The 16,688-nt window shown below is 39.9% G+C and overlaps 2 protein-coding genes across 6 annotated transcripts in view; one reads left to right on the forward strand and one right to left on the reverse strand.

Annotated features, from left to right (window-relative positions):
• The window catches only part of TTC39A (tetratricopeptide repeat domain 39A), a 52,056-nt gene extending 50,499 nt beyond the window's left edge, over window positions 1-1,557 (forward strand). For all 5 annotated transcript variants that reach the window (XM_059064126.2, XM_067007994.1, XM_067007984.1 and 2 more), the window contains 2 exons: window positions 411-527; window positions 1,063-1,557. In XM_059064126.2, coding sequence (XP_058920109.1) covers window positions 411-527; window positions 1,063-1,186 — 241 coding nt within the window. In that variant the 3' untranslated portion in view covers window positions 1,187-1,557. The remainder of the gene's footprint in view (window positions 1-410; window positions 528-1,062) is intronic.
• A 9,692-nt stretch (window positions 1,558-11,249) lies between these two features.
• RNF11 (ring finger protein 11) overlaps window positions 11,250-16,688 on the reverse strand; it is a 40,906-nt gene continuing 35,467 nt past the window's right edge. The window contains exons 2-3 of the mRNA XM_059064406.2: window positions 14,827-14,996; window positions 11,250-13,504 (exon numbers count right to left, since the gene is read on the reverse strand). Of these exons, the coding sequence (XP_058920389.1) occupies window positions 13,333-13,504; window positions 14,827-14,996 (342 nt within the window). The 3' untranslated portion in view covers window positions 11,250-13,332. The remainder of the gene's footprint in view (window positions 13,505-14,826; window positions 14,997-16,688) is intronic.

Genomic DNA, 16,688 nt, shown 5'->3' on the forward strand with positions numbered 1-16,688 from the left:
TAGAGCATGTGCAAATGCCTGGACACAGGAAAGACACCTGAGGTTGGGTGACAGTGGTCAGGTCCTTCCCTGCCTGGGTGAGGTTGTAGAGGGAAAGGGTTGCAGATGAAATAAAGGGGGGGTTGGGGACTGAGGTGGGGATGGGCTAACTAAGGACATGACATGAGCCATAGGTTGTCAGGGACTTGGGGCCCCAGGTGCAGAGGATCGGAAAGCTTTGCTGTGGATCTTAAGCCTTTCTAGGGTGAGGTAGTGGGAACCCTCCCAAATTGGAATTCAGATCAGAAAACCCCACAAGACCATGAGTTGGATCCCCCCATTCGGGAGAGGCTGAGGAGGAGTCTGAAGGATGTGCCTGAAGGATGTCTCAAGAGCAGAGCCTGTAAGCCATGTTTTCCTCTGTGCTGCAGTGAAAAGAGGATTAAATATGACCACTACTTGATCCCAAATGCCCTGCTGGAGCTGGCCCTGCTGTTTATGGAGCAAGGCAGAAATGAAGAGGCTGTCAAACTCTTGGAAACTGCCAAGTAAGACATGATTGGCCTTGGTCTGTCCTTTGTTCCCCATTGAGTGCAGGGTATGGGCAGAGGAGGCCAGGTAGCAGTGAGGGAGGAGGGTGCTGGCAGAGGCAGTATAGGCAGCCCAGAGGCTGGGCCTATGTACCTGGGGAACCCAGCTCTCACCTGGCGTAGGGAGGCTTCTTCCTCAATTTACCACTGAGGAATTGAAATCCCAGCATCAGGGACTCAGTTACCCAGAGTCACACCACAAGCTAGCTGCAGGGCTGGTGTGAAGATGCAGGTCTCCTGCCTTCCAGCCCTTGGATCTACCTCTTGAAACCACTCCTTCAAGCTCAGGGACCCAACAACAGGACCAAGAGTGGCACCAGAGGGCATGATAACAGGTAATCCCTATTAGTCAGGGCCCAACTCTTTCTTTAGACAGAGGTAGGGATCTAAGCCTCTAAAAATATTCCTTGGCTAGTGGGCTTCCACAGTTCAGACTAAAGGAAAAGCACTTCCTGGAGCAGCCTCATGTGTCGGATTCTCTGGTTTCTTCCAGGCAAAATTATAAGAATTATTCCATGGAATCAAGGACACATTTTCGAATCCAGGCAGCCACACTCCAAGCCAAGTCTTCCCTAGAGAATGGCAACAGATCCATGGTTTCATCAATGCCCCTGTAGTTTTGTGCAGCATTCCCAGGCTGGAAGACAGAGGCAGCTGGACAGAGCTCCTGGAAACATTTCAAAAAGATCCCATCCCCCTGCCCTGCCGTTGGGGTCCACGGGTGCTCCAGTGCGATGACACGACATAGGTATCTGTGCCGAAGCGAAGCTGGCATTTTCACCAGTGTGGCCAAGGGTCTTTGCCAAAGACAGAGTGCCTGGAGCCCCCTGCCTGCCCTATCACATATACGGGTACTTGTTTTTCACTGTGACGTTTAAGAGAATGTATAAACAGTTTACATTTTCCTTAGAAATACATTGATGGGATCAAAGTTGGCTTTGGAAAAAACTACCAACCAACCACCTGTAAATCATTGTTTTAACCCATACTGATGTGGAGGTAAATCTATGATGCCAAGGGCCAAAGTGCTTTTCAGACTTCAGCGAGGTCTCAGCTTCCAGGGCTGGAAGGACCCAAAGGAGGACCTGCACCGCAGGGTTTGAGGTTTCTGGGGGTTGGACATAGAGGTTTCACACACTCCCACTACCTTACTTCTTACACGCCCTTTGTAACAACTTTCCAATTTTAAAAAAATCAAACACGTCTTTTTAGTGAGATAATTTTGAGTCCATCTGTAGAAAAAAAAAAAAAATCAATCTTTGCCACTAAGGAATAGCAATACCGAGGCCTGAAAGAAGGAGGAACCCTGTGGCCCTTTCTGTGCCAAAGCCAAGAAGCTTGGCAGGTAAAGTTCCTCAGATACTAGTCTGCTATATGCCAAATTGAAACCACTGGGAATGATTTATGAAACATAAAAATCTTCTGTACTTCCCTTCGAGGTACACTTATTTACTGACAGCGTTTTTCTTAGAAACAGAATGGTTATTCTTGGCCTGTTAGTGTGTTTCAGATTTTTCAGTTAAGAGAAAAGATATATTTAAGTAATAAAACTTATACACTTTAAGAGATCATGCAACATCTATTTCAGTAAAATATGTTGTTGCTTGAATTCTTAGGCTGGGCAGAAAGTTTGAATCAGAAGTCATATGGCTCAGGCATGTTTTCTTTAGCTAACATAATGTTTTAAAATTTTTAGAATAAGTTACTAACATTTTAAGATGGGGAGATTTCACAAATAAATCTGGTTTCTGGCATCTTATTTTAATAATCTGGCAATATTGGGCCTCATTCCCACAAGGCAACAATCAGTTGGAGCTGAGTAGAGGCTCTTTTCAACACTTATAATCTTTCTGGCGCCTAAAAGCATCTGAATTTGCACCCAGTGGGACTGTTAAAGTGAGGACTCAAGTTCAATGACCAACAAACACCAGGTTTTACCATTCACAATCTAACAACAGCATACTTCAACTTAACCATTTTCCTGGTAAAAATATTCATCTGTGAAAATGTGATTCCTCAGGCACATGAATGCAGTTTCTGTAAAGGAAGAACCACAAGACAACTTTTCCAGTCTTCCAGCCTGCTGTATTTAGCAAACACTTGTGAGCATTTGCCAGAAGCTAGGTGGTTTAATCTATTAATATACAACCAAGCTTCCTGTGACTGATGCTGAATGAAGTTATGGGTTTTAGGTAAAGCATATTCTCATTAGGAAAACAAAGCCGAAAACCCTCATCCAAGATTCTTTTGCACTTAGTGTACTGTTACAGCAGAAATGCTATGAAAGGAAGATTCCATATTTATTTTGTTAGAACTAGATAAAAGAATGCTTTCCACAGAGGGCAAGTCCTTTGCAAGCTCTCTCTCCTCCACAGCCTGAATGCTGGGAGCCCAGCCTATTTCCAGGTTGTCGGGCAGCCTATTTCCAGGTGAAAGGGGTGAAGTAGAGCCAGGCTGCTGAATGAAGGTGGCCTGTTGTCCTCCCTCACATATTTGAATGCTACCTATTGCAGTATAAAAGCAGCACCGGTCACAGGATACCAAACATGTAATTTGCAAAATTGCCGCTTACAAAACCCTTTCATCTCAATGTTCATTCTAGGTGCTTTTATTTTTAAATTTTTATGCCAGGATGGTTTCCTAGTTGTTGCTATTTCCTGATGGGCTTCATTAATTAGCCTCTGTCACCTTTACCTCTGGCTGCAGTCTGGCTATGAGTTCTGTCTCCTTTATTCTACCTGCAGCTTGAGCTAGTCCATCAAAAACATGTATGTGAGGGAGTTCCTTGGTGGTCCAGTGGTTAGGACTCAGTGCTTTTACTGCCGTGGCCCAGGGTCAGTCCCTGGTGGGGGAACTGAGATCCCGCAGGCCGAGTGGCGTGGCCAAAAACAAACAAAAAATGTATGTGAAGGTGAAAATGCTGGGTGTCTGACACCACCATATCCTTGTGCAGAGGCCTCTGAACGTGAAAATTCTGTCATGGGCTTCTCATTGCGTCTTGAGCCGTTTCTGGTCACTGCTTCTCTAACACTGCAGACCTTTCCAGCACATCTGCCCTGGAGAGGCACCTGATCAGGTGAGGAGAGTCTTGGCCTAGAAATAAGGAGACCTGAATTCTAGTCCTTGTTTTGCTAACTGCCTTTCAGAGTGACCTTGGGAAAGTCATGGACCCTCTAAAAATTAGTTAATTTGGACTAGATTAAGGCTCTTTGCTGCTGTCAACAGTTCTAATTCTGGTCAAGTCTGTCTCTGGGCTTTTGTCTCCAAAAAGAGGCAACAGATATATACTTTCCTACCTTTTGTCAAAGCCTTGTGCCACCAGGCTGCTTACCAGAAGTGATGATAGCCTTCCTCCCAGGACACCCAGAGAGCAAATAATCCTCATTTCGGGAAAGTCTGAATCCTGTGCCACACAGAGGAATTCAGTTGTTAGGAAACAGCAACTGTGTAACATGCTCTGAATAGGCTCTTGACAACAGAAAGTCTACCTCTGCCTCTCACTGGTCCCAGGCCTTGGACTGGCAGGGTAGCTTCCAGCACTGTGCTGGTCCCTATCAGCTCTCCCATATGTTGGCAGGATTCCCTATGCCTTATCTCTCAAGTCAGAATGGGAGTGTTTCCAAGACAGCTGTCGTCATTCACAGCAAAAAAGCCACGACCTGACAGCAAAGCCAGGACCCTAAAAGGCCAACGCCAACCAAACACTAGGCTGAGGTCCAGGTGGGAGATTCCCAGCAACTGAAGGGAGCATCAGGAGGATTTTAAAAAGCCCCAGCCTGCTGAGTGCTTGAATCATTCGACGGGGGAATAAAATCCAAAGACAATTTTCTCTGGAGTTACTCCCAAGTTTATCTCTTCTAAGATGACAGGGAGTGGACAACAGTCTTCTTCTCTGCTTCAAATATAAACCCCAACAGTATGCCTTTTCAACAGTTTTCTTATGTCCTTAGCACCATCACACTAATTCAGTAATAAGTGAGAGGTGCCTGGATTCTGAAAACCAAGCAGCAAATGGGAACTTCTCACCCTCGCCCTCAGACGCAGCTTTCCAAGGTTGGAAAGTGCCTTTCTTGGGTTAGCACAGCTCTGTGGAAATCTGGTACAAAGTTCATCACTGTCCAACAGGGTAAGTCATTCCACAAACAAGGAGCCTCATTTAGGGGCTTGAAAAATCCATTTCGAAGTAAGCAATTTATGAGTTGCTTCTACTGTCTAGTCAGCTCTTAAGTGACAAAATATAATAGAGCCCTTTGGTAAGACATGCAATTACAGAAGATCGCTATGGACTTCTAAAAACTGACGTTGAAGTTTAATCACATCACAGCTAACACCTCACAGATGACTGGATAGGATGGTTTTGTTGTTCTTCACGTCCCAAACAAACACTTCATAACACCGGATACCATATGCCCTCGGTGGAGTAATACTAGCTAATATTAAGTGCTACTTACCAGTTGTGATTCTAAGTACCTTACATTTGAAGTGGAGCTATTACTGCCATTTTACAGATGAGAGAACTGAGACATAGGTTAAATAACTTGCCTTAAGACCACACAGCTATTATGCATCAGAAATATTTGAAGTCAGGCAGCTGAACTCTAAAGCTCATGCTTTCCTGAACTGCTGGTCAAGCTTTCAAATTATCAGCTTAAAGTCGGATCTGACTTACATTGACTCTTGGGCCACTGTTAAGTATGGAAAAGGTACTGGCTGGTAACTCAAAACATTAGAAATCCTCGGCGTGGAGCACATGGAACATATGCTTGTGTGGCATGGTTCCCCTGTGGCACTTGGCATCATGAGCTAGGGACAGGGTCTATCTTGGACAAAGGCAATCCTTAAGCAACCATATTGCTCATAAGATTATCAGGATGTTGAAGGAAAAGGCATGATCTAATCCCCAGCTGGATAGGCAGAGTTCCAGTCAGCTACCCCCGAGATGGGAAGTGAACAGATGCAGAGGCTCAGGCCTGGACTGAGGCTTGAGTCCAAACCATAGGCTAAAAGAGGTTTTAGTGTAAGACAATAAGAGGTAGGAACAGTGACAAACTGGGAAGCATATGATGCTGAAGGCACTCTTAGAATTTTAAGTTTAAGCACCTAAGAGTGCTGGCTGGCCAAACATATCACACCTGTGGGTCAAAGTGGTCCATGGGCCAGAAATCTGTCACCCTTGGGCTAAAGGTGACTTTCAGACAACTATCTATGGAAAAGAGGTGGTGAACAAATTCATAAGAGAAAAGCCTGATCTAAAAATATCAACTTTAAATTCTATTAATTACATGGGATAATAGTGGATAAAAGTACAGACTGAATTCAAATTATTCTGCTGCTTTGAGAATCAGTTTACTCTTCTATAAAATGGGGCCAATGCCAACTGCTTCACAGGGCTGCTGAGAATAGAAAGAAATCAACTAAGCAAATAGCCCAGCACAGTCCTTGGTATATTAAGGTAAATGTATTGGCCCACACATACTGTGGGAAGGCAGTGGTGAGTTTGGCCTAGGGGATGACTGAATCAATGGCTCTAGTGCATCCATTAGGCCTTCTCCATCTCTTGGCTTTGCTCTTGTGTTATTCTCTTGAACTGACTGCTCTGAGTGGCAGTTCAGACCTTACATCCTCACAGCTCTGTGACAAGAAAAGGGCTCCTTTTCCTACCTCCAGTATGAAAAATCCCCAGATAAGGACTCTGATTAGTCTGACTTGGCTTGAATGTCCATCCCTTAGGCCAGTGGTTCCCCAGATCAGCATTAGATATCAGGGAATTTTTTGGAAATGCAAATTATCAGCCCCCCTCCCCCTGATGCAGGGGTGAGGCTGAACCACCTGAACAAGTCCTCCAGGTGGATCTGATGCACACTGAAGCCTGAGAGCCACTGCCTTGGAAAGGGAATGAGGTACTACAATGGGTCTATCTTGGATTACATGCTCAGTTGGGAGTTATTACTGAAAAAGATGGGGTACTAGGCAGACAAAAACATGTATCCAATATGTCCTTTCTTTCAAAAGTTGATATACAGGAACTATGACCTGCCAACATTCTCAGGGGAAGGGGAGGATGAGGGCAGTACTGGTTAGAGACAAGGCTTATTAGAAAGCTGCCCATTCAGGAAGAGTTCTGCCTTTGTCCTTCTCCTTGCAACCCTCAACAATCTAAGACCCCAATTTTCCAAAGGGAACCTCCTTGACGGTGGCTCCCACTCCATCACAAATGCTCAGATTCCTTAGGGCTTCTCTTCTTCCCTGCTTTCTCCTTGCCTTCACTTAATAAATATCTGTTGAGCACCTAAATGTCCTGCTCTCATGAAAGTAAACAAATTAGAGCCATGGAGTAAATAAACAGGGGCTGTTGGTCCAGAGGGTAAGAAACCAGCCATCAAACAATCTGGGGAAGTGAACTACAGGATGGAACTACAAAAGATCTGAGACAGGAAAGAGCTTGGCATTTTAGAAAGCACACAAAGTCTAGAAAGTAGAGTGCTATGAAAGGAGAGAGGCAGAAAGTCTACTGTCTCCATTAAGAAGCTTGGATTTTATTCTCCACACAATGGGAAGCAATTAAAAGTTCTAAGCAGATGAATGACATCATCCAATTTACTCAAAACTATTTTAAATGCTGTGTGAAGAATGTACTATATAGGTTTAAACATGGAAGTTGGGAGGCCAGTGCCATGCCAAAGGCCAACAGCACCAATTGCTTCTGCTTCATGAGAATTGCCATTACAATACCTCCTGTTCCCTGCACCAGCTACCACACTTAGGGGGACAAAAATACTTTCAATATGCTGCTAAGTGATAATCAGGCTCTAAGAGTCAATGTAAGTTGGCATTTCTTGTTCTTTACTCTTCATGAGAAATCAGCAACCCAGTTTATCAAAAATCCAAACCCATAAACATGATTTCTTACTTCAAAGATATCTTCAATGCCATTAACACAGTTTCAGAAATAAATAATCCTGAGAACAAGGCTTGCAAAAATGACCAACCTGACAATGCCATTAGTACCCATCTCACTACTGAAAAGAATGGTTATTATTCCTCATATCAAAATAACATCATGGACAGTGATTATCAAGGGCCATGAGGACAAATGGTTTGTGAAAAACAACTTCCCTTCACTGCATACCCTAAAATTGTAGCCATTAACTTACCTGTCTGCTTGAGTTCAGCTACCCTCATGGAAAGATCATTATTCTGCACTATCTCAAAGGTGAAGGACTGCTGTGATCCTGGAATTGGCAGAATGTAGCTCATCCCCATACCTCTGGTATGGATAGTGCTGGAAGCCAATCTGATAGCACAGTCCAGGCTTCCCAATTCACACAACGCCTAAGACTCGCTTTCGGATCCTGAATGACTAGATTAACTACTGTATGGCCCCCCAGAGAAAAGCTGAGCCCATCACTTGCTTAGCCAAGTACATCTTCTCGTAAGCATTCATCACTATGACCAGACACTCTTGAGGTAAACCGTTACCTTTTTCAACTTCTTTTTCTCAGCACGAAGAAATCTAGATTAGCACTGCTGTTACACACTGATAAGAATGTATTCAAAGTAAACAGGCACTGCTCATCCTTTGATCACAATCAGTTTTTTTTAAAATTATTTATTTTTGGCTGCATTGGGTCTTCGTTGCGGCATGTGGGCTTTCTCTAGTTGTGGTGAGCGGGGGGCTACTCTTTCTTGCAGTGTGCGGGCTTCTCACTGTGGTGGCTTCTCTTGTGGAGCACGGGCTCTAGGCGTGCGGGCTTCAGTAGTTGTGGCATTCGGGCTCAGTAGTTGTGGCTCGCAGGCTCTAGAGCGCAAGCTCAGTAGTTGTGGCACATGGGCTTAGTTGCTCCACGGCATGTGGGAATCTTCCCGGACCAGGGCTCGAACCTGTGTCCCCTGCATTAGCAGGAGGATTCTTAACCACTGCACCACCAGGGAAGTCCCCACAATCACTTTTAAATGCCTAAAATCTGTACCTTATTGATAATGCTGCTTCATTCATATGCGGAGGAAACCAAACTTCCTGTGGAAAGCATCCAAAGATGACTAAATTTTCCAGGGGACAGTTAGGTTTCTCAAAGAACAAAAACGTAAAAGAATGTTAGCATCTCTTGTTTCCATAAAAAAATTTATGAAATGGTAGATGGTTTCAGTCTATCAGTAACATTAAATAGATAGATGCAGTTATTATCCTGGGCTAATGCCCATTGTTTAGTGTGATAAGGCAAACAAGAACAATGTGGACAATTAAGATGTGCAGGTAAATCCAAACCCCTTTTGTAAAATTTTACTGAAGCCTCTAACAAAAATTTTATGGGGCTTCCCTGGTGGTGCAGTAGTTGAGAGTCTGCCTGCCAATGCAGGGGACACAAGTTCGTGCCCCGGTCCTGGAAGATCCCACATGCTGCGGAGCGGCTGGGCCCGTGAGCCACGGCCGCTGAGCCTGCGCGTCCAGACCCTGTGCTCTGCAATGGGAGAGGCCACAACAGTGAGAGGCCCGCGTACCGAAAAAAAAAAAAAAATTATGGATCAGGAAATGGGTTGTAAAGGGATTCATCTGGAATTTCATCCATGCTAAAGAGCAAGGAAACAGCCAAAGGATAAATGGAAAAGCAAAGTCTGGATACTTTTATCAGGACAATCAATATCTGAATAAACACCCAGCACTGCTGTTTTTAGATCCAGAGGCTCTCAGAAAAAGAATTACAAAGTATATTTAAATTAATATTCCCCAGATACATGTGGCCTCATCCATTTACTAACTTCTATATGTTATTTTAATATAAACATTGTTACAATGTAACTCTTCGAAGCTTAAAAAAAAGATGTTATTTTTCTCTAGTTAAAAATAGTACTAGGGCTTTCCTGGTGGCGCAGTGGTTAAGAATCCGCCTGCCAATGCAGGGGACACGAGTTCGAGCCCTGGTCTGGAAAGATCCCACATGACGCGGAGCAACTAAGCCCATGTGCCACAATTACTGAGCCTGCGCTCTAGAGCCCACGAGCCACAAGTACTGAAGCCCGTGCACCTAGAGCCTGAGCTGCACAACGAAGAGAAGCCCCTGCCTGACGCAACTAGAGAAAGCCATGCACAAAAACAAAGACCCAATGCAGCCAAAAATAAATTTATATTTTAAAAAATAGTACTTTAATGGAGAGAACAGTCCAGTTAACTTTCCCTAAATATATAAAATGAACTTACTACATCTTTCAAACCACTCAGAAAAAGTACTGTTTTAAGGCGTCTTATATAATGTAATCAAGCATTTAGTTACTCCTCCCATTAAACCCTTATGTTTCACTTGAATTACTACAAACTAAAGTCCTCTCTAAATCTGAATTATGAGCATTTAACCACTGCCTGGCCATAAGCAAAAACCTATTCTGACAATACAGAACTGAGAAAAAATTCTTTCAGAGACCATTTCTTGATCTTAGGTAAATCACCTAACAGTGGGTCAATCACTAATGACAAATGCAAAGATGGAAATTTTCGTAGTTGGACATTTTTACTCCACACTTTTTAATTTAATGATGGCAAAATACTTAGAAAGTGGGACCAAGGGGGAAGAAATTATAAGAAATTCAGCTATGTCCTCAAAAGAATGCAGTCAGAATAAGACTGCATAGGACACTGATGGCTCTCATGCCCATGCCTCACATGATGGGGACATCTGAACCAGGCCTGTGTCTTAGGGAAGTCTAGCTGAGTGTAAGACTAGAACAGGGGAGTTACATAGGGTATAGAAGGAGGGGTTACAAACTATCTTCACTAACTTTTTCCATATCCAGTAAAAGAATAGATGATCTTTAAATTCAGGTGGGTAAATTTAGTATTACTTCAGGAGATACGAACCAAAATCCACCAATTCTCATGTCCACCAATTTCAAAATTAAAGGCTTAAAAAAATTAGCTGATTAGCTCTGATGCATTTAACATGCAAGTGTCATCAGCTGACTCTGAGAAACTGATTGCTAGCCAATGCCTTTGTTAGCAAACATGGCCACCAATTGCCTACATTTGCAAATTATGCCAAAGAAACTTACCTTCTTTCCTGTTTGCCATTTTCAGTCTCAGGACCATAGGCAGTTCTGCTTTGGACTCCTTTATTGTTATTCATTTTTTAAAATGCATGGTTCCAGAGGGAAAAAAAAAAAAAAAAATTAAAAAAAAAAAAATGCATGGTTCCTTAAGAAGCTTTGTTCACAGAAAATTTGTTACCTCAATGCTCACTATATTCTGTTTTATATTACACAGACACCGAAAATAGTTGGAGAGTCTTCTAATACCTGAGATGTCTTATAAAGAACACTCATAGCATTTAAAAGGTTTGTGTGAACCAAACTACAAGTATCTGAAAGTACTTCAAATTGTTCGGTTTACATTTAAAAGAGTAAGATTCTTTTATTTTTTCCTGGTCAGGCTTTCCAGACATCTCAAATCCTACAGCCAAGCCTGAACATATCTTGCCCAAATCCAAATATGTTGTACCTATTATTTGGCTTAAGAAAATTTAGAAGCTATCAAGCTTCTAAATTTATGATTAGATGGTATTAAATGCCAAGCCATAAAAAATACTTCCCCAAAAGTATATATACCTAGAAATTTTTAAGTAATTAAATTTATACATGTGTTTTAAAGAAAGGATTAGAATATTCTTATGTAATCAATTCTACCTTTAGCCCTTTACAACTGTATTATAACTTTATTTAACTTGGTAAAAGCCAAAACTGATGGTTCTTAACATGGTATGTGGAGATCAAAATTAAAGAATACAAAATACCTTAAAAAAAAAAAGCATTCAGGCTCAATCCTGGTTGCTTCAATATTACTGCCAAACTTCTGTGAAAGAAGCCTTGTAATAAAGACTAACAGCAACATAGAAGATGATTTTTTAAAAAAAGTTCATTCACCAATTTTAACAATCTAGAAAAAAAGAAAGTGACTATAATACTTGATGACAGACATCATGTTTAAGTAGAAAACACAAAGATAAAAAAAGTAATACTGCTGAAAATATTGCACAACTTCAGGTGTTTCCTCCAAATTTGCTTTATGTAATTGGATATAAATTAATGAACAAAAACTTAAGCAAGATACATGTAACAATTTAACAGAACCTGATAATCTAATTTCTTTCAATTTTTCTCAAACTCATCATGGGGCTCATAAGAAAATTAACCAACATGGATACTGCTACAGTTGAATGTCAAATCTTTAAGTGCTTATGACATACTAAATTCTTCTATAATGCAATTATGAGGAACCCTTCGAGAGACTTGTGTTTTGTATGTAGAAAAGTGTTAAAATCAAATACTCAGTATAAAATAAGAAGAAACATTTCTGATTTGTTGGGTTGAGATTGCTTCTCCTTTTTCTAATGAATGATTTTTTAGCTGTAATATCACTGAGTTGAACAAATATGTCACCTTCGAATACATAAAGAAAAATAAACACATGCTAAATGGATAAAACATTACAACTACATCTTTACTAGACCATCTCTACCTCTAACACTTCAGAAGCTTAGAGATTCAGTGTTCTTATATTAACTGCAAGAAAAAGATAAAAGAGAAATTCCTTCTTTTTTGAGATCACAACTATGAAGTCATGTGGTTATACAAATTCTGCATTTGTGTGCAAAACATGAAACACATTTATCTTAATTCTCCCTGCTTAGAATTGTCAGTCAACTAGCAGGACTGTCCTTCCAACAGAAACAGAGATGTGTTTTATATAACTTCAGTAACCTCAGCACTACAATAAGAAGAGATGCAGTATCCTTTTGCTATGTTCAAGACAACAGGGAAGGAGGTCACAGGAAAGAATAAATCAAAATTGTTACAACTGAGAAACTTTTCTCAGTTTAACCATGGTGCCACGTTTATTTTTACATAAGCATGGTGGCATAATTCAAGCTCAATAAATCAGAATTCTTAATATTTAAAATTTACCTTGACTTTTAATTATCACCATATTAACAACCAAAATAATTAGGTGAAACACATAAGAAAGGGTAATATTAAACCCCACTTTACTAGAGTTGGTTTCTTGACACATTAACTCATTTTTTTATAGAAAAGGGATAGTGCATCTCAGTTTGCTTACAAGCTAGGATATCACTTTGAATTCTGCATTTCCTAACTGCAAACAGATATAGCACTTATAACAGGTTATAAATAAACTGGTTTTCAAGCACAGAGCCAGCCCCAACGATAATAATACACTATTTAAAAAGACCTAAGGCAATGAATTCCATTTCCAATGGAAAAAAAGAACTGTGCAAACAAGCTTAAAACTACTTTTTTTGTGCCAGTGTTATAAAATGTAGCTTTTAATAAAACCTTGACCCAAATGCCAGCAACTTGAGAAAAGAATTTGGGTGGAGGGAAGAAGAAAGTTATTTCATTTAGGAAAAAACAACCACTAACTTTTTCCTAATCTTCAACATACACAATTTAAACATATACAGCTGCTGTATAACACTTTACACAATTCCTATGTACTGGAGCAATAACAAGATCTAAATACAATTATATTTTTGAACACTGGGTCAAGGCTTTACATAAAAATACCTTCCTACTTTTCCCCCTAAGTTTCTAAAATATCACATACATTTTTCCCCCAACATCTGCAGCCATTCAGGATTTTTTAGGAAACTTTTGTGCATGATCTTAATTCCTAATCCCTGGCTCTTTGGGCTCAGTGACAAAAGATCAAAACCACCAAAAATGATGGTTCACTTGAAGTCAGATGAGAGACCCTGGCTCAATTAGTCTCGTAGGACGAAAGCAGTGCTGCATCAACTGGCTCCATGCAGGAGGGGCACGTGAAGGATCTCATCAACCAGTCATCTATACAGTCCAGGTGATAGATGTGCATGCACGGCAGAAATCGAATTGGGTCCCCATAAACAAAGTCCATCATACAGATCACACACCTGTTGAGGGTGAGGGAGAGAAATAAGAAAGCATTTTTAGAGAAGTGATCCATCTAGAATACTCTTTAAAATCCCCATTTCGAAGACAGTGTTAATATGAACAGAGGAAAATGGCTTGCCTGTCACTCTACACCTAAGCATCCAGATTGAATTTTTTCCTAATAAGTGTTATACAGCCACAATCTCTTATTTCAATCACCTGGGAATTTGAAGAGTTTGAGAGCAATCAACAGGGCAAAGAGAAAGGTATCACATAGGGATCAAGTCCACTGCTAGAATTTTACTTGTAAAACAGCTACATATTACAGAAGAAACCTTAAGGAGAATGTGAAACTTTAGTACGTAGGAAACCATGTTAGATTAATTTCATTTGAACTGCTTTTTTAGTGTAAGCCCGTATAGTTTTCACTTTAATAACTGTATGTAGATACAGAACCACTGATTTCAGCCTACTTACTGGGCTGCTACAGGCTGAAGTTCTCTTCAATAACCCCAGTTTCAAGCTCACTGCCCTCTTCTACAGGTTCAAGAAGCAACCCAATTCGGGAGAGTCAATATTCTAGATAGGTTATAATCTTAAGTACTAGCCCTAAATGGTGTGCTACAGCTCAAACAGCCAAACACAACATAGTAAATTACTTTATGTCTATGTTGGTAAAGACCATTCTCAACCTAAAAGGAGAATGGCTGTCCTCATTAGGGATTCTCAGACAATAATGAGCTCTGAGGACAAAATCTCCCTTATATTTAACTCATCAGGCTTAGTACAATTATTCTACAAGTTAAGAAATGGATAAGATTTTCCTCATATCACTAAAACCCTTACCAAACCATTTTAATGGCTACATAACCTACCAAAGTATTCCTCTACTGTTATTTTTCACTAAATAAAACTATGGTGACTATCTTTATGCATAAAACCCTAGGGATTGAAGTGAGGTACATATTTTAGGATAGATCTCTAGAATTAACTGTTTCAAAGGGTTTAGATCTAAAGGTCCTTGACACCCTGCGAATGGCTTTCCCAATTGATTAGGCCACCAGCAATGCTGGTACTAGTTCACAGTTATTACACAGGTAAATCATTTTTAACTGAAATTAACTGTCATCCAAATGGACAGAGGCAACATATAAAATGGTCAGGATTCACACCATTATTTATTTCTTAGCTATTTTTATATGAAAAGTCTTCTTAATTGCTACATCTAAACATTTCCTTGTAAGAACTGATGAAACATCTGACTTCCAAAATGCAGGAGAGTATTTTTAAAAATCAGATCTCTGAAAACAGATCTTTGAAATATGTATAAATTAAAACTTACTCCCGGATTTTTTTTTCTGATCCATCTCTTCCAGGGTCATAAACTCCTTTAGGCAGATGCTGTATAAGGCCTATTCTTTGAGCTATCCTAATTTGTTCCTCTTCAGTCAGCTGAGTTGCTAGGCGAGTCTGGCTAGGTGTTGGATGATAGACCGGAACTGGAACTTGTTCCTAAATTTTTTTAAATGGAGAAAAGAATTATTTTTTTAAAATTTGTTTTCTGGGGTAGTGTTTTCCTTTTGTTTCTTCCTTTTTTGGCTGGGGGAGGGGGCCTTGGGGAGAAGGAGACTGGACAAGTATGCAGTAGCATTAGTTTCTGTTTTACCCTCCCTTAACTTTAGCATATCTGACCTACGTTTAAAGGATACTGAAACACAGTTTTACAGAAAAACTGGAATGGAATGTCACTTGAAGTATTTCTACAGGAAAACCATATAACACAGACATATTCATTCCTGATACACAGAAAGATAAATCAATGTAACTAATTAATTAACCAAATGGACTGTATTGAATATTCTGTAGGCCACAATGGAGTTTTGTGGCCTCAGTGTATCATTATTTACATTAGAATTGGCCATTATAGATTCTTCTTATTTGCAAACTTATTCTTTCTTTCCATAGAGACAACAATCTTAAAATTAATTTATTATTTATTTGGAAAGACTGGACATTATTGCAATAAACTTCTGTAAAATTTCTTTTAGGCTTTTGGATACATATTTAGATATGATAATCCAGTGAGCCAAATGAGGCCACCTTCCTTCCAAATGAAATATACATCCAAGGACTCAACCAACCATGGATCATGTAGTACTGTAGTATTTGTTGAAAAAAAGAACGCTACTTTAGGTAAGATACTCAGAAAAAAATCTCTCTGATGAGACATCTGGGAAGAGACCTCAATGAATACGAGGGAAATAGTGCATCTCTGACCTAATGATTTCATTGTGGCTAAAACCATTTTTGAGCCACCTAATATGGTGTTTCAGAAAACATCTCTACTGAATAAACTGAGACATAACACTTTCAATCCATGTATGATGTTTTCATGGGAAAATTTACATTAAATCACAACTACCAGTCACATTATATTAGAAAATGTTATTTTCATTCATCCTGTAGGATCACCCATGATTTCTACAATTTAAGCACTCATTTACAATGACAGCCAACATTTGCAAGTATGAGATTATGCCTCCAGGAATAATTGCTAAATTTGTGTTACGCTTTAAAAAAAAATTATGTGAAATAACCTCCATAAGCATTCAGAACTAGCATCAGTTGGAGCTGTTTTGAGCCAATGGCTTCTGGGGTTCAAAATAAAATAATCAAGAATGCACCCATAATTAGAGACTTCATAAGGGCTCAAGTATAAATATCTTTTTCAAAGAGAAATTTTAGAGGAAAGTCTCAGATACATATAAAGTAGGCTCAAATACTGAAATATCTAATTCAAGGAAAAAGGCACTTCACTACAATGTCTCTTAAAGATACCATTATGTCCCTTTAAATTAGCCTTATTCTTATAAACCCCTTTTCAGACAGTAGTTATTATTGAGTTTCTTGTCAAAGGCAGTTCAACTTAAGACTTTAAATATTTCTTTTCTCTGAGATTCAGAACAAATCTGTAATTAAAGATTTCAAAACACAGTAAATCCTTTATCAAATAATTAAGATTACATTCTCTGGTAAAATGTCAGTAGTTCAAAGTTTCATGTTTTACGAATTTCCACATAAAATCATTAATGGTTACTTTCATACTTCTAGCTCATGATTTAGGAAACAATAACCAAGAATGTGAGTGCTTATCAGAACTATATTCTTCATCCAAATATTTATTTAGCTCATATTACATGCAAA

The sequence above is a fragment of the Kogia breviceps genome, chromosome 1, assembly GCF_026419965.1.
Source record: "Kogia breviceps isolate mKogBre1 chromosome 1, mKogBre1 haplotype 1, whole genome shotgun sequence".
NCBI classification, from domain to species: Eukaryota; Metazoa; Chordata; class Mammalia; order Artiodactyla; family Physeteridae; genus Kogia; species Kogia breviceps.